The sequence below is a fragment of the Poromitra crassiceps genome (genome assembly GCF_964638095.1).
Source record: "Poromitra crassiceps genome assembly, chromosome: 1".
NCBI classification, from domain to species: Eukaryota; Metazoa; Chordata; class Actinopteri; order Beryciformes; family Melamphaidae; genus Poromitra; species Poromitra crassiceps.
In genome coordinates, this window is record NC_139623.1 from 37,272,121 (window position 1) to 37,298,620 (window position 26,500).

Genomic DNA, 26,500 nt, shown 5'->3' on the forward strand with positions numbered 1-26,500 from the left:
TGACCTCCTTCTCCTCGGAGGCTCCGTCCTCTGTGAGCGGTGCGTAGAGCAGCATGTAGCCAGATGGTCCCTCCACTCTGTCCCAGCTCGCTTTCATGCTGCTGTGGGTCACATCAAACAGCTGCAGGCCTGTCACTGTGGGGAGAGCCACTGTATACACACAAGACCACACACACACACACACACACGCACACACATGCACGCTCACACACGCACGCACGCGCACACACGCATGCACGCACACACACACACACACGCATGTTGCCCCGTATGAGAAAATTGTTGTGAATATCCAATGTTTCTCTAAGGCCATGTTCACATTACAGGCAAATCCGATTTGCTGCTAAAGTCATTAATCATCATTATCTTGATTGGTTTCCCAAATCTGATTTGGGAGTGTGTCCGCACTGCCACAAATCTGATTTGGGCAAGTGTTCAAGTCCGATCTGTGTGTCCAGACCTCCATATGTGGTTTGGGACAAGTGACACAAATTAGACTTGGAGCGTCCAGACTCATAAAACCAATCTGGATAGAATCATTAATAGGTAATTAAAGTTCACAAATCAGATTTGGCATCCTAGTCTGAACATGACCTAAGAGACTTCCTTCCAAGAAATAAACACAAATAAACACAATAAACTTACGTGTTGTTTGTGATCCTCGTAGCGCTTCACTTGCCTCGCTGGTGTACACAGCAAACACAGCCACCTGGTACTCTGTTAGAGAGCTGAGATGCTGCAACAGCACGGAACTCTCACTGCCATCCACCACAGCCTGAAGGGTGGGGAAGGTGGAAAAGATGGAGGGAAGGGGATGAAAGAGGGAGGCAGTGAGAGGAAGTGGGACATGGATGGATAGGGAGGGAGGAACACAGCAGAGATGGTCCATTATAGTGATGTCACCGCAGGCTCCGCCAATTCTAACAAATGGTACTAGCAAGTCTAAATGGTCATGTGGTCACCTCTCCGCTGAAGTGTTGTGAGAGGACTGTGCCTGGTGACGCAGGGTTAGTGCTGACCTAGCAAGCTAACTTGAACTAGAGATTGTGCTTTCCCAAACTCCACACAAACCACACATATAAACATAAAGCTGCCCCTTGTTAGCTCAATATAGTCGTAAATAAGATATTAGATATAATATTAGATTAAAAAAATAATTTTCCAAACACAGATTTAGCTACTATATCAACAAACTTCACATGTAGCTTTAGCTAATTGCTCCCTGCTAACGTGAGTTCATGTTGCCAAATCTCGCGAGAGTGTGTTGCGGAGACAGAGACAGGTCTTGAACAAGTTTAATTTTCTCCTGATCTGTCTGTCTGAAAATTTTATTTTCAAATTGTTCAGTGTGGCTTCGGAAAATGGGCCGAATATTTAGTTTGATGACTATGGGGGCAAAATAATCTGTCATAATCTGAGATCACGTTCACTCCTCTCATTGAATCCAATAGACTCAGACCTGTCAAAAGTCTCCTAAGTGTCTCCTAAGTCTCCTAAGTCCGTGGAAAACCATGGGCAAAACCCAAGTGACAACATTACAGGAAGTGAGTTGAAGTTGGGGTGTCTTGCTTGAAATCCCATCGCCTTTGAACACAGGCAGCGAAGAGGAAAGTGTGTGTGTGTGTGTGTGTGTGTGGGGGGGGGGGGGGGTAAATGGGGGGAGACAGAAATGAGAGATGGAATCAAGACAGAAAGCAAATGGGAGAGGTGGGGAAGGACAATGGATTTATTGAATGGGCTAAAGCACTGGTTCTCAACTGTTCTAACCTCACAATCCAATTTTTTTCTTAGTCATTAAGTCCCGACCCAATTTTCAGAATGTAGCCTAACTTTGTAGCGTCAATTATCCCCAAGCTAGCATGGCATGTATGATGTTGGTACGGATGCCTTAGGTCTTCCAGTTTCATATCGTACCAGTACCTTCACTCTGGCTTTAAAAATTAGCCCGCTACAGCCTAATTTCGGCTGCGGACGCCAGCATCCTCAATGAGTAGACCTTTTTTTTCACATGCACACAACTGCGACCCACTGAAAACGGCCCCGCGACCCACTTTTGGGTCCCGACCCACCAGTTGAGAAACACTGGACTAAAGCACTAGAGAGTGGGAAATTCACCAAGCTTAGAGTATTTTTTATCCTCAACTGAATGGATGGCAGTTGTGATAATGATTAGTTCTGGGCTGAGCCAGTGGCTCCTCACATGTGACTCCAGAACATCTGGAGCCTGTCAACCCAGTTAGCCGAAGATTTAATGCATTCTGCGCTAAAATGTTCTGGAGAAATCTAACAGGTGCCTGGATCAGCCAGATTATCTTTTCTGGTGAGCCTTCGTAGCCCGCATGACCTTCTCTGCTGGGGAGGCATGGATGAATAATACCACCAACATCAAGGCTCCAAGCTGAGCTCAGTCAATCAAATTGGTGCACTTCCACGCAGAGAGGCGGGGCCAAGCGACAAGAACACGGCACCGGGCTGCACTCGTTCCCAGCTCACAGTTTCCCATCCAAACCACAAACTCTCAGATGAAGTAACAGTAAACCACATTGAAAGATATATTGTAAAGATATATATTGTGTTTTTGTGATAGTCTCTGTTGTGTACAGTAAGACTCTGTTGAGGCTAGAAAACAGTTTTGTCTGATATTATTCATAATAGTATGTTCAGTAGGCGATTTATTTAAAGGTTTTTACAAGATTACTAAATTATATTGATACATGTCTGACAGGGACTGGTGTTTTGAATAACAAGTAGGCCAATGTCATTTTTCAGTTTTTTTTTGACAGATTATGAAGGTGCAGAATGTAAGCTTTCAAATGATGTGTCATCCATTGAAATATGAAAATAGTTGAAGATATGCATATTTGAATGTTAATGTTAGTACTAAAACTGTTGTTGTGATCTGTATTGAGTGGGTTATTTAACATCAAAACTAATATGAAAAAAGAAGAAAGACACCCTCCCCAAACACACACGTACACACACGCGCACACACACACACACACACACACACACACACACACACACACACACACACACACACACACACACACACACAATACAACTTTTACTCATAATATAATAATATTAATATTATAATGTTTGCTGCTTGCAGTGAAATACACAACTCTGTATTTCAACATAGGTCTGTAATATTTCTCTACTACTGCTCCCTACTATCCTCCCTGAACTTGGTGCTAAACAGTTAGCATATTGGTGTTCTCACCAGTAACATCAATATAATAAACTATTTACCTCCTCTGGTACGCCCTGAGCAGGATAATAAACCACTCTGTATTTCTCTACATTTCCGGGGGCGTGGCTCCATGTAACCCGGAAGCTCTTGGCCGTGACCTCTGATGTCACCAGGTCAGAGGGGGCGCCCGTCTCCTCTGGTATGTGTCCTACAGCAGTGAGAGCAGAGGGAAGAGTGAAGTGGAGAGAACAGCTTATTATTGAAGTAATGGGAAGGTGACTGGAGGGCACACACCTTGCGGAGCAGAGTTAAGGAGAGGTAATGAAATGTAACCAAAACACATCAGGCCAGTGGTAGGGTGTATATTTCAAACACATCAGGCCAGTGGTATGGTGTCTATTTCAAACACATCAGACCAGTGGTATGGTGTCTATTTCAAACACATCAGACCAGTGGTATGGTGTCTATTTCAAACACATCAGACCAGTGGTATGGTGTCTATTTCAAACACATCAGACCAGTGGTATGGTGTCTATTTCAAACACATCAGACCAGTGGTATGGTGTCTATTTCGGGACATCCTCCACCTCTTTCTCCACCCTGCATATCCATCTCCAAGGAGCAGGAAGCATGAGGAAGGGCAGGATGGAGGAGGAGAGGAGGTGGTCCTAAAATGGACACTGTACAGGAGACATTTCTAACTTGAGTGTGAAGCCATGAACCAATGGATTGTTTAACATCACGTTTCCCTTTGGAGAAAGCCTGCATTACATTTTGGCAGTAGCACTATAATAACGTTGTGTCTGTCTGTTGGCCCTTCAGGCTCTGCTTCACACTCCTGAAGAAAAGCTATTACTGCTGCTGCAGTTAGGCTTGTCATTTCAATGTGACTTTTATCATCCAATCATGCCAGGGCGCATTAAGAAGACTGAGACTGGTCACACTGCAAAGTGGTTTGTTTTGACTTAAAGTACAAATTACTACTCAAAATGTTTCACCTTAAGTTAAGTTAAGTTATCCTTTATTTATCCCCACGGGGAAATTCATCCTCTGCATTTTGACCCATCCTCTACTAAGAACCTTCTTCGAACTAGGAGCAGTGGGCAGCTGCAGTGCAGCACCCGGGGACCAAGTAGAGTATTATTAACCCTAACATACATGTATTTTTTTTGGTGGTGGGAGGAAACCGGAGCACCCGGAGAAAACCCACACGAACACGGGGAGAACAGGCAAACCCCACACACAGAAAGGACCTGGACGGACCGGGGTTCGAGCCCGGGACCTTCTTGCTGTGAGGAACAGTGCTAACCACTGAGCCACCGTGCCTCAAATCACTGATGTTACAGAGTGTCCTGTAAGTGATATGATACCTACTGTATAGTTTGCATGGCTGGTGATTATTATGTGAGATTATTATGCATCACCAGCACAGGGACAATCCAGTCAGTCAGTCAGGAGTCAGTCAGTCAGTCAGTCAGTCAGTCAGTCAGTCAGGAGTCAGTCAGTCAGTTAGGAGTCAGTCAGTCTGTCTGTCTGTCATCAGGTCTTACTCTGCTTGATGTCCTTGTCTTGCTGCTCCACCTGCTCACACACTATCTGGGTCAGTCCCTCTACGATGGAGCTCATGATGCTGAAGTCTGCCACGTTGTAGACGTGCGTGATGTCCGGCTCCGAGGCGATGGAGTGCAGCTCATTCTCATCAGCATTCTTCACACCTGGGAGGGGAAAGTATGGTTGTAATAGATGCAAGGAGACACAAGTGTTCTCTGTTTCTTAAAACAGGTTAGAAAATAAAATAAGCTCCTCACACGGTAAGAGAAGGAATACATTTAAATAAACATGAATATCTGAGGCAGAGACGAAGCTTTGGGTCATGTCCCGTCTTCAACACTCACACTCACAGTCATAGCACAGCAGAACAGTAGTGTAATGCACAGTGAGCAGAAATGTCTAAACAATAAGTTCGATTTAGCCAGATGTAACCCTTTCTAACCCACAGGGAATCTGACGTGGCATCACTGGCCGTGCGTGCATGTGTGTGTGTGTGTGTGTGTGTGTGTGTGTGTGTGTGTGGGTGTGTGTGTGTGTGTGCGTCTTTGTATCCTAACCAATAGCGAACAGCTCGACCCCAGCGTCTCGCAGGCTCTCGGCGGGCGGTATGACATCATCCTGGGACTTCCCATCCGTGATGAGGATTCCAATCTTGGGTACGCCATCCCGTGATCCAGACTCCGGCTTGAAACTGTTCTCCAGGATATAGGTCAACGCAAGGCCTAGAGAGAGAGAGGGGGAGAGAGAGAGGGAGAGACAAACAGAGGGAGAGAGAGAGACAGAGCGAGAGAGAGAGAGGGGGAGAGAGAGAGGGAGAGACAAACAGAGGGAGAGAGAGAGACAGAGCGAGAGAGAGAGAGGGGGGGGGAGAGAAAGGGAGACAGAGAGAGAGAAGGATGGAGGAAAAGGATGAGAAAGAAGCAAAGAGCGATAGTACAGAAGGAGATGAAGAGAACAAGAAACAAAAAACCAACCAGTAAGTAACCATATAAAAACACAAATTATTCTTCGACATCATTTTGAACAGTGTATGCAACAGGACCAGTAAAACAACCCAGTAGCCAAGCCCAGTATCATTCCAGTACCTGTGAGAGTGTTTCCTCCTTTGTAAGGCAGGTTCTTGACAGCATCCATGACAGCGTCTTTAGTGGTGAAGGCGTTCAGATGCCACTCTATCCTGGGATCACCACTGTACTGAGCAAGACCTACACACACACACACACACACACATGCACGGACGTGCGCACACTCGCACACACACACACACACACACACACACACACACACACACACACACACACACACACACACACACACACACACACATTGAACACATCTTGTCATTTGTCATTTGCTTGTATGACTCACTCAGCATATGCTTTTCATGGAAAATACTGACATCAAGATGCTATGATAGCAGATTAATAAAAACAAATACAGTATTTATTGACAGATATGGGCTGATACCTGTATTAAAGGGATACAAACATTTAAGAAAACATTGGAGGATAATATCGTAGGGGTGCTCGATTGCAAAAATCATAATCATGATTATTTTGACTGATATTGAGATCACGATTATTTAAGACGATTGATTACTCATTGACTTTGGCAACATGATGCATTTATTGAACTTGAAAAAAATGCATAATTTAAAAATTACATATTAGATATGGATGATCCAGTGCTGAAACAAGTGCTAGGAGCCTATTCGTCATAGTTAAACAGAGGTACTATATCCAGGGCTGTATAAGGGTTTTATGACGAAAAAGTCTCAGGGTTTCAGTTGCCGGAGACCAGGATGCCAACCCCTGGCACAGATTTTGGGATTGCCCAGTGATACGACACTTCTGGCTTGAGTTACACAAAACATTGGAAGGCATATTCAATCTAAAAATACCTTTTCAGTTTGATATATTTTGTTGTTGAAAAGTTGAGTTAACAAATTTATGGAGGTAACAAATTAATAGACTCTTTGCTGTACATTTGTTTCTGTGTTAGCAGTTGTTCCCCCCAAAGGTTGCCTGGTCCCTTAACAATTTCTCTTTTATTTTTTTATTTTCTTTAATCCTCATCCTTGGTATTATCCCTCCTGTAAATAGTTAGTGGATTGTTAAAAAAGTAAAAAGTAAAAAAAGGATAACGAGAAAGGAAGAGTTACTTGATTAAGCCATAAAGTTCATTTCTTGCAGATTTTGAATGCTCTTTGTAACGGTAAAGCTGTATCTGTGTGACTGCTGTACTGTTCTCAACTATCCTCTAAATAAAGAATGGGGGGGGCACGCTTAATACTGGATTTCTTCTCACTTTAAAATAAATAAATGAAAATAAAACTACAAAAAATATATAAATAAATACCGGTAGGCTAACTAAAATAAATTATATATATATATATATATATATATATATATATATATATATATATATATAATCTTGATCTTGTTTTCATAATTGTGGGGAGTCAAAATTGTATTTGAAGTTCAAATTCGATTAATTGCAAAGCCCTATAATATGGGGGTCCTGATGTACCCGTCTGACCAGGGAAAGAAGCTAGATGGGACCCACCTATCCGTGTTTTGTCGATGCCAACATCGAAGGCGTTGACCAGGTTCTCCAGGAACATGCGGACCAGCCGGAAGTTGATCCGGCCAATACTCCAGGAGCCGTCCACCAGGATCACAATGTCTGCTATGGCCAGGGTGTGGCACACAAACGGATCTACTGGGGGAGAGGAGAGAGTGTCTTCCAAGTTTGAGTAAAAAGTAAAATAATTTATTTAAAAATCACTAGTTCTAATAATCTACAGAGTGAAACTGGAAGAGAAAGAAATTGAAGTAAACATAGACAGACAGAATAAAGGGCTAAATAGATCTTTAGAGAGGTGATGTTTTGTGACCTTTGATGTGCAGGTTGCCCAGTCAAGTCTGAGAATAAATGATTTATAGCAAATATGTGAAACACATTAAAAAAGGAGAGTTGGGAAAGAAAGCAATTCAAGTCTGTATGTGTCAGGTTGTCTTTATTGAACAAATCACATACTGTAAACCAAACTGCCAGAGAAGAACTGGAAAATGTGAAATTAATACATTTAGATACACATACATTATATGCACTAGACAACATGCACTGATGTATGTAACAAAATCCAAGAGCAATCCTGTCTGTTTTCCTGTCCTGCTCAATTATCTCAAGACATGAAAATATATTCATAATATCTTCTTGAATGGAATCATTTTGAATCAAGAGTGTATCTTCTGTTCTGTGGTGTTTTGATTTAAGGTAGCTCATCTTCTTGGATTCAAACACTTCTCAAGTTGCTGGGGAACATCCACCTTTTCTGAAAACCTGAAAACAGTCTTAAAGTGTGGGGAAAACAACCACCACCTCAAACTAGTAAGGAGAGATAAGAGGAAACTAAACAATCCCTCCACACACACACACACACACACACACACACACACACACACACACACACACACACACACACACACACACACAAGTGTGTAATCAATGTAGTAATAGTACATTTAAGGCAAAGCTTACAGAGGAAGAGATACAACTATAAATCTCTCTCTCTCTCTCTCTCTCACACACACACACACACACACACACACACACACACACACACACACACACACACACACACACACACACACACAGCATTAGTTTGTGAGTTAGTGTGTGTGTGTGTGTATAATAGTAATAAAATTGCTTATCTTCTCTCCCTACCTGCAGCCAATTCCAGTGTGATAGGATTTATACACCCACTTAAAGTTGCATCATACTTCTTTTAGCTATATCTACAGAGGTAATCATGAATTATCCTGAACATCTCCCTATTTTTGTAAATAGGGAGATGTAGCTTGTGTGAAAACAAAGTTAATAATGTGTGAATACTGTAGGTGGCTGGTGAATTCCAGTTAACACATTGAGTGCCAGCCGTTTTTTCAATCCTGTAGGTAAGTTGTGCCAGGTTTTTTTTTGAGGATTCTGGCTCATTTTACAAGAGCCGAGGATTCTTTTCTGTTAAGACTTCGTGAACACCAATCATCTAAAAAGAACTAATAGAATGTGTGCTTTCTCTGTCTAAAATAGTTAGTTTGCAGAGTTAGTAGTTATGTAGATATTAGCCGTTGAGTACAGCATGGTTTCAGAGATTTTCAGAGAGTTTAGAGATAAATGGATTTTTAGAACCACCTCACGTGCCTGTGATTATGGGTGCCCTTGGGCAAGTCTGTATACTGTATTGTGTGTGTGTGTGTGTGTGTGTGTGTGTGTGTGTGTGTGTGTGTGTGTGTGTGTGTGTGTGTGTGTGTGTGTGTCTCCAAACTCCTCCCTCCGTCTGTGCTGCGGAGGGAGGAGGCTCCGCGGCCGCTCTCGGGCAGTCTGGACTGTAAAACTGGCTCGTTCGTTTCTTGAGGTGTCGGCTGAGAGCTTTGAAGAAGCTTTTGCAATTCTGGTCTTATTTATGCGCAAAGGTACTCGAGTGTGTGTGTGTGCGCGCGCGCGCGCGTGTGTGTGTGTGTGTGTGTGTGTGTGTGTGTGTGTGTGTGTGTGTGTGTGAAATCGAAAGAGTTTTCGCCCAGCTATTTCCTTGAAAATTAGACTGGCTTTCTCCAGCGGCCCCGTGGCTGTGGCTTTCTCTCTGTCTGGAGAGAACTGTCGCCACTTAGTGGTCGGTAAAATAGATTATACACATTCTCTTCCTCCAATATTGATATAGAAGACGTAAAAGGGGTTGATTGATGTCCCACCGTCAAAAAAAAAAATGTTTATGTAAGACGAGATATCTCGTCTTTGGCACTCAACGCTTGGATTATGTAAGACGAGATATCTCGTCCATGGCACTCAAGGTGTTAATATTAGTTGGATAATCAAACTTTTTTAATGCGAGATATTGATTTAATCCTTCCTTAATTATTATAACAAAATTTCCTAGGTGGACGGGCGGGTGGTCTCTGTCTCATAGTCATGTGTCACGTTTTGTGTCACGAATTCGGTCACGTTTATGACATCATCAGTGTCTGTGACATCAATGATGATGTCACAATGTCGGTGTCACTCTTGATATTATGGCATCATCGGCTGATCTTGACATCATCGGCTGATCTTTCGTGGGGTGCCACTTCGTCGGTTCATCGTAGAATTGAACGAGAGTAGCCCGCAAAATTCGAGTTCTTCCAAACTGCCAAAAATACTCAATGCCATGCAACAGACGTTAATGGTCAATGAAACCATTTTAAATGGCCAATAACAAAATGCCTGGAGAAATGCTTTGACAAACTTGAAAAACACATTATGCCATCTTTGTGTATATTTTAGTATTATTTTCTAAGGCCAAGAACTTTAAATTCACGAAAGGTATCTATTAGGTATTCTTTTCAGTGAGCTTTCAGACAGATATTTCTGTCTGCTGTCTGCCTGACTCTCAGAGCCAGCCATCTGCTGCACACCACAGACAAGGAAGAGAAGACGACAAGGACACCAGACAGCTGATGACAATATCTGTCGGCTTTGCAAATACACAATAAACCCACTAATGGTGCTATTACAAAACACATTCATTCCAGGTCAAGTTCTGAAAAGGTTATGGCCTCTCACTTTTGTCATAATTGAAAAACCAGTCACATCACCCAAATATGTGATATTAATCAGATTAGTAATGTTGCATGTGCAATGTGCATCCTGGATATAGTTTGTTACAATAGCGTTTGCTCAAATGCTAATGTTAAACAGTATGTGGATGGACAATGCTAACGCCATTAGCACCATGTTCTTGGTTGTACAGTAAAATAAAAACAGATTTTACTGGTCTAACCTAACCTAACCAAAAATGTCCGCCTTGTAAAAAAAAAGAAAAAAAGAAAAAGAAAAGAAAAAGAAAGAAAGAAATTGAGCCAGGGGCCACACTGAGTGAGGTCGGGGGCTGCCAGTTGCCCACCCCTGGCCTAAACCTAACCTGTGGAAACCCCCTCCTCAATGCCTAAATCTAACCTGTGGAGGTCCCCTCCTCAATACCTAACCCTAACCTGTGCCTCCCAAGGCGTAACTTGACCTTTGCCTCACCCCAACAGGTGCACAGTGCTTGTTTAATGGTGCGCCCGTGGGCGTACACTATTTGCGCACAAGGGTACCGTGCTCGTTAACATCCGACGCACAAGGTGTGTGACAGAGAATGTACGCTGTCGCCGGAATCACAATGTGTTGCCAGCATTCACAGTACAGTAATTTACACTACAGTATGGGCGAATACTAGATGAGGGACTTAACAGGAAAGAAAGACACAGAGAGAGTTTTTAGAAGAGCGAGCAGCAACACAATGAGAAAAGCCATTAAGGCGGGGGAAGAAGATGGATGTATGGATGCATTTTACTGATTGGTCGGCTGATTGGCCTAGGCCACAGCCCCTGATCATATTTAACCAGCACCTGTGTGTGTCTTTGTCTATTTCACCCCTGATGAAGTCAGTTTGCGATACACGTTGGGTTAAGCCAACTTATAATAAATGCTTTTTATTTCTAATGGAGACGAGTGCCTTGGATTTTTTAGTAAGGCCCACTGCCTACTGTCTTATTTCACATCACTGTGGGAATTCACAGTAGGCTGCTGAAAATCATGAATATTCAGATCTGACACAGGCCCATGCCCATCAAATGTTTTCACAACCTCGTCAGAATGACTTCAGCAGTAATGGGACAGATGTGTGGAAAACAGAGAGAGAAGCAAAGACACACAGGCATGCACACATCGACCCACACACTCACAACTAGGGGTGCACCGATCGATCGACACGCAATCTGTATCGGCCGATTTGGACCTCAAATATGTGATCTGCTGTTTCCGATATTCCTTTAATGTTGCCGATCGCATAGCCGATCATGCTGCACGTGAGAAACATGAGGCAGCCCATTTTCATGTCTTCAATGTCTATCGTTTAACTTTCATATTGTGCTCTAACGTTTATATCATTGTGTTGCAAAGCACACGCTTTGCTTTCGTCAGTGTACTCACCTCCATGCACACACCGCACCAGACTGTCAACACACCCCTTGCGTCTTTGAATCACACAAATCAGCTGGTGATTAGAGCAGCCTCAGCAGAGAGAAGTTACCTCCAGTCCTCCCGCCTACCGAGGCATTTGCATGCTGTTAAGTCCGTGTGTATTAAAGTCCCAGATTGACACGGTGGTAGTCGGGGTAGTGCACGCGCACACACAGACAATTTCCACGCAAGCATTGATGTTCCCGCGGGCACTTTGAAGGAAGCGAAAGTGTGCGGCTGAGTATGTGGATGTGCGCTCCGTTCAGACGGACTTTCTTCCTTTCTTTGAACATCAGTTGAACATGTTCTAATCCCCTTCTTCCATGTGTGCGTATATGACCAACCAGTAAGTCATTATTATGTTAATATTCCTGTATTGCATTCCCTTTTGGTTTTAGATCGATCTACCTGCAATCATTGCAATAACGTTTGTTGCGTGCATTTGCCGTTTGATTGTCTGTTGCGCTAATTAATGCCACTACTCAGATGGAGTTTAGCTGGTGTGTAGCTTGTGATTCTGTTGTTTCTCCCGTCATGTAACCCTGTCACCATTATGTAGATCGCACTCATAGTGCTGCTAATTATAACACTGTAACTCGGCCTCGATGGGCGGGTCGTTTTGATGTTCGTTCGATGCGGATCCCAATGTATGACGGTTATTGTGCATAACCCCGGTTCTATGAGTGGGAGCTCTTTGGCTTTAGTCATGGTTCAAGACTGGTGTTTAAGAGTAACTGACTTACAGTTTACCTAATTATCATTTATATATTATTAGTTGTTAATTATCACTATAATTGGCCTATATAACAGCAAGCTTGGTTACTGACCTGTTTGTATATTTTATTGCCTCCTTTTTCCAGACCACACACAATCCTACTATTCCTGTCATAATGCTGTAAAGAGCCTATACTGCTGTACTGTACTGAAGAGAACTGACAACTAAACGGTTGAACTCCCATCTGTCTCCTGCCTCGTGTTTTTACGGACACCCCAGGGCGTATATATATATATATCGGTGATCGGTAATCGGTAATCGGTGATCGGTCGATGATCGGTTGGGCAGATATTTCTCATAGGTGATCGGCAATCGGTGATCGGTGGCAAAAAACGTGATCGGTGCACCCCTACTCACAACATGCATACAGTAGTGTTTGCCTCCCACCAGTGTGGCAGGAATGTTAGGGAGAACATGTTTCTAGTTTCTAGTGAGACGCCACCTCTCGCTCTCTCGCTCTCTGTCTGCCTGCCAGACAACAGCCGGCTGCTCAAAGGTGTCTCTGCTCCTTCTGAGCCCCATCTGCCTTTGCTCTCCTCTTCCCTACCTTATTCCCACTCACTCTCTCTCTCTATCTCTCTCTCTTCTCTTCGAACGCCCTCGCCGCCGGGCAAAGTGCAGTTACGGGCGAATAGCGGGGAACTGCCTTTGCATATAAGAGAAAGCAACCCAAACTGACATTTTGTCTGTTTTTAATGCACTTAGTAGCCCTTTTTTGTGTACTTTTTCCAACATGCAACGGCCAATAGACTTCTATAGAACTCTCACAACGTCTGAAATCAACGCCACGGGAGTGTGACGATGAAATCAATCGGTGGGTGTTGTGGTGGTCGGGGTGGCGGATGGGCGCGTACGTTTGCCTTCGATGTCCACGCCTGGAGTTCGATCCCCAGCATTTTCAAGGTACTTTCTTTTTTTTTTTCAATATTTAATTTTAAATTTTTCTAAACAGTACACAAACAAAACAAACGAACAGGCTCAGACAGAGAAAAAACAAAACAAAAACAAAAACATTATCAACATTCAATATTACAACGTGGTGCTACAAGCCGCTTAAGGTGCTACAGTACGTTCACACAACACCCAAGCCTTGCCTACGCCTTGCCTTTACCCACGCTTTTAAATAGGCGTCCTTTTTAGTCAAGGAGGGTGTGTACACAGGGCGCCTCAACGTGAACCTTGCGTGTATCGTTTAGGCGTGAGTTCTATTTTCAAGTCGACTAGGCGCGTGAAGGCAGACTTTTTCTGTCAAGCCATGAAGGAAAAACGCGACAATATCCGTGGGAAATGGCAAAGTCAACTGAATTTCAAAATAAAATGGTGTTACTACAACAGTGTTGAGCAGAGAGAGAGAGAGAGAGAGAGTGATTGATGGGTGGCTATCACGTGGGGCTTTCTCCCCATCGGTAAACAAATCTTCAGGAGAGAGAATAGCGACCGAAGAAGCAAGATGGACAATGAAAAGTTAATCCACTTAGTACAACAGCATCCAGTTCTCTATGACAACAGTGACCCAAGAAGGAGACCTGGTTATACATATCCAGCATCAATAGCACATTAAATATATCAGATTTATTTTACCTACCCATGATAATTCGGGACCACACGTGACAAAAAAAAACACTCGGGAGAGAGGAGAGGCGCTTGTGACTCGGCTCAGGTTCAGCGTGGAAGGCGTCCAGTGTGATCGCAAAAGCATGTGAATAGGTTCACGCCCAGCTCAAGTTATGTAGGCATAGGCGTGTGTTGAGGCAAGGCAAGGCGTAGGTGCCCTGTGTGAACGTAGCGTTATAAGAGATATTGTCCAAAGAATCCCACGCAAGGGGTCCACGAGCAAGGGGGGGGGGGGGGGGCGAGAGAGAAGTGAGGGAGAGAGGCGGGGAAGTAGGGAGAAAATGTGGGCTTGGTGCTTGATGGAATACTGCAGCTATATTGTCAGATTCTGGTGGTGCCAGCTCCCTCCTCGCTCCAGCTATATGGTTTCTCATTTTCTCCTCTTCTTGTCAGCTTCTCTCCCCCCCTTTATCTCCCTCTGTCCATCTTTGTGGCTAGCTAATGAGACGCAGGCTTTGTTTGGCACGGTACGCTTTCTTAAAACACTCCACTAACTCAAACAAACTGCCGGGGCAGCGCGAATGACATGTCGGTCTCTAATATGTGTCTGTGAGTGCGTCTGTCTGTTCTTGTGTGTCTATACTTAGGAGGACCAAGTGTCTTTACAAGGGTAGAAAAATTTGGAAAATCGTTCACTGCTGCTATATTGCTACGCTCTGTCTTTAAGTGTCATAGTAACGGGCTAGCCAAAATGTTTTGTTAGCATGGCCCAAACTTTCCACATCTGTTACGCAAATCTGCTTTGCTAGCTTAATGTAGTTGTGGGCTAACAAAAAATATCTGCCAGCAAAAATATTTTTTGTCACGAATAATTATTAGCCACCGCAGTTGCAAAGCTATGGGAGACTAACAGCGGGCGAGTGAGCATCACTCAATATGAGGTAAGAGAGCACTGTCTGACAGACAGATTGGATCGACTGACTGACTAACTGGGATTTGGCTCCTGATAAAGGTGTCTTGTGTGGTGGAAAACATAACTCGCCTGCTTACACATGTTCCAGTTCCAATATTCAGTTTACATGATAAAGAAAAGTACATCACCTCCATGTGTTTGTTCTTGGATCTCTTGTATATGAGGATCAAATGTCCTTACAAGGATAGAAAATTGGGAAAACCCTTCAAAATGCTGACATGACAAGTGTGTCTGTGTAAAATTATGCGGTTGGGGACAATTGCATTAAGTTGTGGGGGAGTGGAGAAATGGGCTATAAAAATGTGACTGTGACAATGTGAGCCACTGTTGGCTGGCCGCAACTTCTACCAGAGCAAAGACAGACAGCAGAGAGACAAAGACTGCTAACAGACTGGGAACTGACAGAGAGAGAGAGAGAGACACACACAGACAGACAGACAGACAGACAGACAGACAGACGCACGCACGCACGCACACGCACACACACACACACACACACACACACACACACACACACAAAGACAGACCAACAAACATGGAGGCAGACAAACATGCTGTCAACAGGGCCATCACACACAGGCTTCAATCGATCTTACATCAACACTGCAAATAATATATACATATTATATATATATATATATATATATATATATATATATATATATATATATATATATATATATATAATAAAAGTCTTATATTGAGTAGAATTACCTTGCATAAGCAAAATTATTTGCCAATGGAATACGATGTTTCAGCTAATTTCACCCCCCTCCCACACACACTTTTTCTTTATATTTTTCACTTCATAAGATTTCATTTTTTGTGGTGTAGTGCACAAGGTACAGCACAGTATCATCTAAAATCCAAGACCCCTCACACTATCTCATTCATAATAATAATCCTCATTCATTATCATAATCATTAGTAGCAGTAGTAGTAGTAGTAGTATTAGCAGTAGTATTGTAGTAGTAGTGTAAAAATATACACGCGCACGCACACAAACACACACACACACACACACACACACACACACACACACACGGAGGCCCACACCCAGACATGTTGTCCTCAAAGCAGATCAGACTAATTGAAAGCAGAGATGATTGCTCTTTAATTCTCTAGTCCCAGGGAGTAATACACACACACACACACACACACACACACACACACACACACACACACACACACACACACACACACACACACACACAACCATTTTAGGACACATGCCCATGATCTTGTTTCTTTTTCTTTCGGTCTCTCTTTCCATCTCTTTCTTTCTGTACGTACCAGTACATTGTATTTTAAATATAGCCTCTTTTGAGTCTGTGCTACGGCTTGTGCCAATAGATAAATACATTCGAATTTTAAATTCTCCACAATTAACTCATTGAGTGCCAGCCACTTTTGGAGAACGGACGCTCCCAGTGCCAGAGTTTCAGAGCGTTTTCAGTGATTTCTCGAGGCCCACAGAATATTGTGTGATATTACTATGTAAACACCGAACACGCACAAAGAACGAGGAGACTCTCTTCTATCATCAGCAAAAAAAAGTTTATTGATATCATTTTCGGTTCTTTAGTTATCAGCCGGAGAAGATAGGTGGATTTCAGCAAAAACACACGTTTCAATTTAGAAGCTGAGATATTCAGCCTTTTGTAAAATGAAGCATTTCAAGCACATCACTGACTCTGGAGCTAATATTTTCTGATGTAATGACACCTCAAAAATAATTTCCTTCAATAAAACAGTGAAAACAAAGGAATTTTGTTTGGCCAAATAATATTTTTTAGCTGCAACCAGCAGCGCTGGCCCCTGCGTGCGCAGACCCTACACCTTCTTGCTGGTCTTGATTTACTGCTGGTGGGCATCAGATATTCTAGCTTGTTTGCCTGTCTCTGTGCATCAAGCCTGCTGTCTGGGTCTGTGTTTACTGTCAATGGTTGTATGCTGCCCTGCGTGCCCCACCCCCCTCCTCCTCCTCCGTGGGAGTGTCTCCGGTGGCTCTGCTGCGTTTGCTCTGCGTTTGCTCTGCACTGAAAAGTGCGCTGCACCCCGCTTTTTCACAGCGTGTCGCCGGCTCCCAGCTGAGAATAATGTAACTTTTCAGAAAGACGCTGGTGTCGGCAACTAAATCATATGGAGGGGCTATCGCAGCGGACACGGAGGGGCTCAATTGTGGCAGCAGATTGACTGCTGTTCACAGGCACAGCTAACGTTATGCTTCATGCATATCGATGCATACCGATGCCGTTTCCGTTTCCATAACGACTTCTTCTCTGTTTTTTACTCAACTTTCTCTAATCTGGAGAGCACTGTCGCCACCTAATGGGTCGGTAAAATAGGTTATACACATTCAACATGCCCCAAAATTTTACAGGAGATGGATCTGGCTTTGATCCACGTCCCACCGTCAAAAAACGCAATTGACGACTTTAGTCGTCATTGGCACTCTACGTCAGTATTTGAATTGACGACTATACTCGTCCGTGGCACTCAATGAGTTAAAGTCACTGTAAGTTAATTCCTAGTACCATGTACCTTCGCAGCTTCAATAGAAAAGTCTCTGTCTCTCTCTCTCTCTCTCTCTCTCTCTCTCCCGCTCTCCTTTCTAACAGTGGTTCTTCCCAGCCTCAGTGATTTATTGCTGAGCTCTATTTAGCAGGGATCAGACTGAGTGTGCTGTCTGACTAGTGAAGTTTTATTTCCCCGGCCGCTGTGATTGTGTTTTAGTGTCTGGAATTAACATTGAGAACAGTGACGGCCATGCAGATAGATGGGCAGCAGCACTGCCCAGTGTATTGCCCATTGGCATAGGTGTAGTCCCGGTGTAACGCGAGGGAACGGCGTTCCCATACTTCTCCAAGGGGTGTTTTGTGTGTGTCAGTGTGTGTGTGCATGTCGAGCCAATAAAACGAGTGAAACTTGACAACGTTGTCATTCGTCCTATATTTAAGGTGGGCTGAATTATTCACACAGCATCAACTCGCGGCTTGAAGAAAGAAGGAAACATTCCACCTTAACTATATTTAAGGTGGGCTGAATTATTCACACAGCATCAACTCGCGGCTTGAAGAAAGAAGGAAACATTCCACCTTAACTATATTTAAGGTGGGCTGAATGATTCACACAGCATCAACTCGTGGCTTGAAGGAAAAGGAAACATTCCACCTTAACTAGCTACAGCGCGGGGGAAACCTCAGTTTAATAAAAGCTATACTGAAACATACTGGCTTTTTCGGCATCAAAATATATTTTTTTCCACCAGTACCTCACTATAACAAGTAAAGATGAAAAAGGCAGCCAAACATCCTTTCATTTTTCGGACCAGCTGCTAAAAAGGTACGTTTACAAGCATGAAGAAACAATGTTAAAAGCGTGTTTCTTTTCAACGCGGTTGAATCAAAAGTTAGCGTTAATCACCCCATTTCAATTTGCATCGCCAGATGCCAGTTGCCTTGTGCAACTTGTGTGATCGCTGGTTGAGAGATTGTTTAGCTGTTTGTGTTGATAACTGACTCTGCTCTGCTGTGCCCATATAGTCTACGTATTTTAGTTTGAGCTGCAAATGTCACGGGCTTCTGCAGTGTTTATAGAGGACACAAGTTAGTCGTGTGTCAGTGACAGTGGTTTGCAGCACTTGAGGAATCCGTGAGTTTGCTCGTTTAATTTGTTGATATAACGATTGCCCGCCCCGAACGATTAATTAATGAATAGGCTGCGTGAACGTTAGCCTGTGTGCGTGCGCGCGCGCGCGCGGGGGGGGGGGGGGTGGGGGGCTTTGTTGGGACCTGTGCGTGTGCAGGTGTTCCCCATATAGGTGCGTTCCCCCACTTCTCTAGATAGCACTACACCTCTGCCCATTGGCTGAGCCAAAGTTTGATTTTTAGATCAACTTCCAACAACAAGGCACATTTATTTATTACCAAAAATCTTACATTCATTCCAAATTAGCTTTACACAAAATTTTGCTATTGAGAGTTGATATGTTGATATGATTTTGATCGTATTCCCAACCCATATTCCATGTATTAGGAAAAAACACCTCACTTAAATGATGAGGATGAAAATAATATTATTCAGAATGTGAAATGCCTCTTTAATGGTCACCCCTGTAATGTGTTTTCTCACTATATAATTTCAGTTTGAATGATAAGAAGGACCATTTCTCCTCCTTGCTGTTTATGTTGTAGAGCTTGGTGCCTTAATAGAAGCATTTATTACACACTGAAAATGTCTTTACAGCTCTTATATCAACAGCCTTTTTTTCAGTCACCTACAAAATAGTAAGAGTTCCTGGTTTTACTTTGATATACATAAGTCAATTCGTAATCAGACACCCCCCCATTTAGGTTTGGCATAAACTTATGCTCTATTAACTCTATTGTTAACCTGTGAAGTTAACAATAGAGGATTTATGATCAACTTTTTAGTTGTTACTCAACTTTTTAAGTGAAAATCAAGACACATTGCAGCTTTGGAGCTGGGTTAACAAGCATGCTTCCTGAGACAATGTTCAATAAGACGTTAGTATCAACCCCGACCAGCCACCTCCGCCGAGAAATAAAAAGGAAGAGCTAGGGGCATACAAATAGTTCCAACCCCCTCCATGCTGTGACTTTTTTTTTTACCCAAGACTTACAGTAGAAATTCTGTCAGCCGTTCATCATTGCTTCAGCCTGCCTGCACTGACAGAGATGGTTTCCGTTTTGTTCTCCAAAGAGGTGCTGGTGCTATACAACCAGAGCTCCTCAAACAACCAGAGCTCAAACAACCAGAGCTCCTCAAACAACCAGAGCTCCTCAAACACCCAGAGCTCCTCAAGCAAGAAGTTCTGCTTTTCTTGGCTTGTTTATTCAATCAAGGGGGAGGCAGGAGATACACCTGTCGTTTGCTCAGTGGCCCTGAGAACAAACTCAGCCAGGCACAAACATTCATATTCATCTGAGATACTGTGTGTGTGTGTGTGTGTGTGTGTGTGTGTGTGTGTGTGTGTGTGTGTGTGTGTGTGTGTGTGTGTGTGTGTGTGTGTGTGTGTAGTCTGATCCAAAGTGTTCTAAGGTGTAATCCGACAGCTGTTTTTAGACGGTTTGTGTCGTTCCACCAGAGACCTCTCCCTGCCTGGCCTCTGATCTCTAATCCTGGCTTGTTCTGATCCACTTCACTGAATATACACACACACACACACACACACACACACACACACACACACACACACACACACACACACACACACACATCACCGAATACACAAAGACACAATAGACACTTTTATGTATGCTGAACGCAACACATGGCTTATACACTTGTCTCCCTCTCTCGCTCTCTCTCTCTATCTCTCTCTCTCTGTGTTTCTCAACCTTTCCTAGTCTTTCCGTCTCTGTCTGTCTCTCTGTTTGCCTTGTAGCATTTTCATTTTCTCTCCCTATTTGACTTCCTCTAATCTCTCTGATATGCACGCACGCACACAAGCACGCAAGCGCACACACACACACACACACACACACACACACACACACACACACACACACACACACACACACACACACACACACACACACTTGTTGAATTGTTTGGGCTTCTATTTCGAAAGCGGAACCTCTCTTATCATATGTGGTTATTTTGTAGCTGCATGCACACATTGTAACAGCCCTAGAGGTAGGTGTGGTGCAAGAGAACTGCTGTTTTCTCTCACTATGCAATACAATGCCGGCTTAAACATTGATTTTGCATGCCAACCCACCCCCCTTCGATCTCGCTCTCCCTCTCTCGCTATATCTCTCCCTCTCTTAAGAGAGCCATTGTAAAATCATGGAAATTCATGCAGAACAGACCTGGGATGCGGCATTACGCTTTCCCTGTAGGCTACAGCACTGACAATAAACATCAGCATTTTGCAAGCACACTGCTGATGATAATACATGAGTTTTTAAAGCATTTTGTCCTGAGCAATAAACGAGCTAGCCTTCAAAGAAGAAAGCAATGTGTTAAATTGGATCAAGCTAAACGAGTCAGGTGTGATCTCAAACAACAGTCAGGTGTGATCTCAAACAACAGTCAGGTGTGATCTCAAACAACAGTCAGGTCAGGTGTGATCTCAAACAACAGTCAGGTGTGATCTCAAACAACAGTCAGGTGTGATCTCAAACAACAGTCAGGTGTGATCTCAAACAACAGTCAGGTGTGATCTCAAACAACAGTCAGGTGTGATCTCAAACAACAGTCAGGTGTGATCTCAAACAACAGTCAGGTGTGATCTCAAACAACAGTCAGGTGTGATCTCAAACAACAGTCAGGTGTGATCTGAAACAACAGTCAGGTGCGATCTCAAACAACAGTTACGTGTGATCTGAAACAACAGAGTCAGGTGTGATCTCAAACAACAGTCAGGTCAGGTGTGATCTCAAACAACAGTCAGGTCAGGTGTGATCTCAAACAACAGTCAGGTCAGGTGTGATCTCAAACAACAGTCAGGTCAGGTGTGATCTCAAACAACAGAGTCAGGTGTGATCTCAAACAACAGAGTCAGGTGTGATCTCAAACAACAGTCAGGTCAGGTGTGATCTCAAACAACAGTCAGGTCAGGTGTGATCTCAAACAACAGAGTCAGGTGTGATCTCAAACAACAGAGTCAGGTGTGATCTCAAACAACAGAGTCAGGTGTGATCTCAAACAACAGAGTCAGGTGTGATCTCAAACAACAGTCAGGTCAGGTGTGATCTCAAACAACAGTCAGGTCAGGTGTGATCTCAAACAACAGTCAGGTCAGGTGTGATCTCAAACAACAGAGTCAGGTGTGATCTCAAACAACAGTCAGGTCAGGTGTGATCTCAAACAACAGAGTCAGGTGTGATCTCAAACAACAGTCAGGTCAGGTGTGATCTCAAACAACAGAGTCAGGTGTGATCTCTAACAACATAGAAGCATAGAACGCTCTGACTGGACAAAGCAGGTTAAGCCTCTGCCCCCATCCTTTATGTCCTGCAAGAAGCACAGTACTGTCGCTCCCGGACAGAACACTGGAACGGAGGAACCAATTTGTCCTCACACGATTGCTCAAATACGTGCCACTTGTTGCCATATGAATGGAGAGAGGAGTAGAGGCGGAGTAGAGGAGTTAGGATGAAGAGAGGAGTAGAGGAGGAGTAGAGGAGTTAGGATGAAGAGAGGAGTATAGGAGGAGTAGAGGAGTTAGGATGAAGAGAGGAGTATAGGAGGAGTAGAGGAGTTAGGATGAAGAGAGGAGTAGATGAGGAGTAGATGGATTAGGATGAAGAGAGGAGTAGAGGAGTTAGGATGAAAAGAGGAGTAGAGGAGGAGTAGAGGAGTTAGGATGAAGAGAGGAGTAGAGGAGGAGTAGAGGGGTTAGGATGAAGAGAGGAGTAGAAGAGGAGTAGAGGAGTTAGGATGAAGAGAGGAGTAGATGAGGAGTAGAGGAATTAGGATGAAGAGAGGAGTAGAGGAGGAGTAGAGGAGTTAGGATGAAGAGAGGAGTAGAGGAGGAGTAGAGGAGTTAGGATGAAGAGAGGAGTAGAGGAGATAGGACAGCAGAAGAGGAAAAAGAGAGAAAGTGAGGGTGAATGGGGAGGGAGATGCACACACTGCATAGATGTGGAAATATTTTGGCTCTTGAATGTAAAAATAACCAAGTGGCACCATTTGCTCTAGACAACTTTTATCAGTGAGAGTGAAGGGGTAAGTAGTAAGAGGCTGTAGGAGAAGGAAATGAGAGAGGAAGTGGTCGCTAATTATGCTAATTGCCTCTGCACTTAACGAGTCCTTGCCACTAATGACCAAAATGCCATCAGCACGTCCATACATGAACACACATACTCTCTCTCTCACACACACACACACACACACACACACACACACACACACACACACACACACACACACATACACCTACACACACACACACACACACACACACACACACACACACACACACACACACACACACACACACACTTGTTAACCATTGTCATACAATTAGCTCAACTCATCCATGAACCTGCTCTCCCCATTGAGGGGAAGGACAGAATTGTGGCTAGCACGGAGACCACACACACACGCACGCATGCGCGCGCACACACACACACACACACACACACGCACACGCACACAGACACACACACGCACACACATACACACACACACACACACACACACACCCACCCACCCACACACACACACACACACACACACACACACACACACACACACACACACACACACACACACACATTCCAGTGAGTAATGGCTATTCTGCTCCCAAGTCTGAGTGTGTGAGTAAGTATATGATATTTATTTTTTAAGTTCTCCTCAAGAGGAATAATTCAACAGTTGGCCAATGTCCACCAGCAAATGTAAAACACAATGATGCTCTGATGGAAAGAGTAAAGCAAGACAAGACAAGACGAATGGAGACCAGAGTGCACTTCTGGAAGACTTGGGTCTACCTGAGTGAGTCCCCGGCGGGGTGCGTCTGTTCATTTAGCATTCAGTTAAACAGTTAAGCACTCCACTCTCTCATTCCTTTGCCCTTCACACTACACACTCGAACTGACACAGCCGCTCACAAATTGTGCATTTTCACATCATCTCTGAAATAAATTCAAACATCTATTCAGTGATTCCCAAAGTGTGAACCACGGCCCCCTGGTGGACCGTGAAGGTACTGCAGGTGGGGCACGAGTACCACCTGCCAACACTCCAGATTTTCACAGGAGTCTCCCAATTTTTTAACCCTTTCTCCTGCTGTATCTCCCATTAATCTCCCGATTCCATAGCGATACAAATCAGAGTGAAGTTTCTGCTATCATATGAAACTAGATGAACTAAGGCAGGAGTTCCCAACCATTTTTGTGCCGTGGACCGGTAGATGGAAAAAAAAGTCGCAGACCAGTTGTCAATTTTTTATTTTTTTTATATATTTTATTTTCACATTTTAAATTTGTATATAACACAAACAGACAAACAGGCTCAGACACAGGGGAAAGAAATGAAAAACAAAACAAAAACAAAACAAAACAAAAAATATAATCAACATTACAAAGTGGTGCCGCCAGCCACCTAAGGTTCTTATGTTCTTGTAAACGATATACCTGGGATCTCACTCAAGGGGTCTATGGGAAGCCAGCCGGGTGAGTCACCCGTCACCCCTAGCCTCGTTGAGGTAAACTAAAAACGGGTCCCAGATAGTTATACATTTTCTAAGTGCATTGGTTCTCAGGAACCTAAGTCTCTCCCAGTAGAGGCCATGGTACAGTCATCAAACAGACACACAAATCTAGAGATGAGGTGCCTGGAGTGAGGAGGGCCGAACAAAACATCAAAAAGAGCATGTTCATTTGGGAGCGCGAGGCCTGAATCTTGGATCGAACATAGTTTCTGATTTGTAGGAATCTGAGCCAGTCCGTGCCGGGTAACCCAAACTTCCCTTTCAGTAAATCAAAGGATGCAAAATGACCATCTACTGTATATATAGGTCTTCGATGGAAGAGTCCCCCGCCTCTCTAGCTTAGAAAATAAGATGGCTGGCAGAGAAGAGTTGGCAATAGAACTGGCCTCCATTTTCAGCCACAGGGGGGCCCCGAGAGCTAAATTGTCAGGGGTCCCTTGCCGCCAAAACATTAGAGCTCTAACATTGGCAGCCCAGTAGTAGTGCCTAAACACTGGTAAGGCCAACCCGCCTTCAGACTTGGGTTTCTGCAAGTTAATTTTCGAAATTCTATGATTTTTATAATTCCAGATATAGGACAGAATTATTGAGTCCAGTTCTTTGAAAAAAGCTGATGTAAGGAAGATGGGGAGGTTTTGACACAGATAGAGGAACCTGGGAAGTGAAACCATCTTACCATACGGCCAATCATAGACAAGGGCAAGATTTTCCAGTTTTCTATACATTGTTTAAATGACCAGTTGTCAATTTTAATTATTATTATTATTATTTTTTTTATAAACATAGGCTATAATATTTTAGGCTGTGTGGTAGTTGAAACATAGTTTCAAGTTGACGTTTATTTATGTTTGTAGTTTGTAAGTTTTGTAGTTTTTTTTAGACCAGGCTCACGGCCCGGTACCAAATGCGTTGCGGCCCGGTACCGGTCCGCGGCCCGGTGGTTGGTAACCACTGAAGCATCCAGTGTAGCATAGTAGTTTGTTGGGAAGAGGGCTAAACGCACCAAATTACATAAACAAAATTTGAGAGGGAAAAACCGTAATGTCAAATGTCTGTCCATGGAGACATTTAAATAGGATTAATAGTTTGTGGATTGTTTGTTGTTGTTGTTGTTGTTGTTGTAATTGCTCATCACAGTTTGTCTAAACAAATATCTCATCCGTGTTATGCACACAAATACTTCTGATGATGAGTAAGGGGGAAGACAATGTTGGCAATTGGGCTTTTGGGTATTGTTATATGTGGATGGAATATTAATTTGTAGGCTCCTGCATTATATGCCCACGTTCACACACACACGTTGCTCTGTTTATGAAATTAAAAATACTTCATCTTATATTAGTCTTATGTGTTGATCAGAGTTGTGATTAAATGCTTGGGTGGGCCGTGGAAGATTTGGGAATAGCTGATCTACATAATTTCTGTTTTTTTTGCTTTGTTTAATGCTTTTAGCCAAGACACATATCGGACAGACAGACAGATAATAATTGAAAACTGTGTCATGTTGAGAGGCAGACAGACGAGACTGGCAGATTGCACATACAGTAGTAGGTGAATGTAATGTATGTATTCACTGCGCTTCTTTGTCTTTTCCTCTGTGTCATCAGTTTTGGCACATTAACCCCCCCCCCCCCTCCTCCCTACCTCTCTCTCTCTCTCTCTCTCTCTCTCTCTCTCTCTCTCTCTCTCTCTCTCCAGTTATTTGGATCAACTTAGTGACATAGCTCTTTGGCTACGAGCCCCTCTGAGGCACTGAGCATCATACTGAATAAATGGTGAGGCTAGGATTTAAATTAAAGAAACGCACGCATGCACGTGCACGCACGCGTGCACACACACACACGCACACACGCACACACACGCACACACGCACACACACACACACACACACACACACACACACACACACACAAACACACAGAGGAAAAAAATCTGTCTGAATAAATGGTAATGCTGGAAACTACTGTAATAAGGCAATAAAAATATGGCAACAGACTGTATACACAAACACACGGACATACACACAAATACAGAAATGCACACAAGCGCAGAGATGGAGAGAATTAGATGAAATTACTGTAGACTAAAGCTGGGAATTCACACACACACACACACACACACACACACACACACACACACACACACACACACACACACACACACACACACAACACACACAGAGGAAAAAATCTGTCTGAATAAATGGTAATGCTGGAAACTACTGTA

The 26,500-nt window shown here is 43.5% G+C and overlaps 1 protein-coding gene across 1 annotated transcript in view; it reads right to left on the reverse strand.

Annotated features, from left to right (window-relative positions):
* Window positions 1–26,500, reverse strand: part of col14a1a (collagen, type XIV, alpha 1a) — a gene marked incomplete at both ends in the record, with an annotated part of 230,950 nt that overhangs the window by 165,082 nt on the left and 39,368 nt on the right. Inside the window, 7 exons of the mRNA XM_083636760.1 lie at window positions 5–150; window positions 646–775; window positions 3,253–3,401; window positions 4,744–4,908; window positions 5,302–5,466; window positions 5,830–5,949; window positions 7,310–7,465. Coding sequence (XP_083492886.1) covers window positions 5–150; window positions 646–775; window positions 3,253–3,401; window positions 4,744–4,908; window positions 5,302–5,466; window positions 5,830–5,949; window positions 7,310–7,465 — 1,031 coding nt within the window. The remainder of the gene's footprint in view (window positions 1–4; window positions 151–645; window positions 776–3,252; window positions 3,402–4,743; window positions 4,909–5,301; window positions 5,467–5,829; window positions 5,950–7,309; window positions 7,466–26,500) is intronic.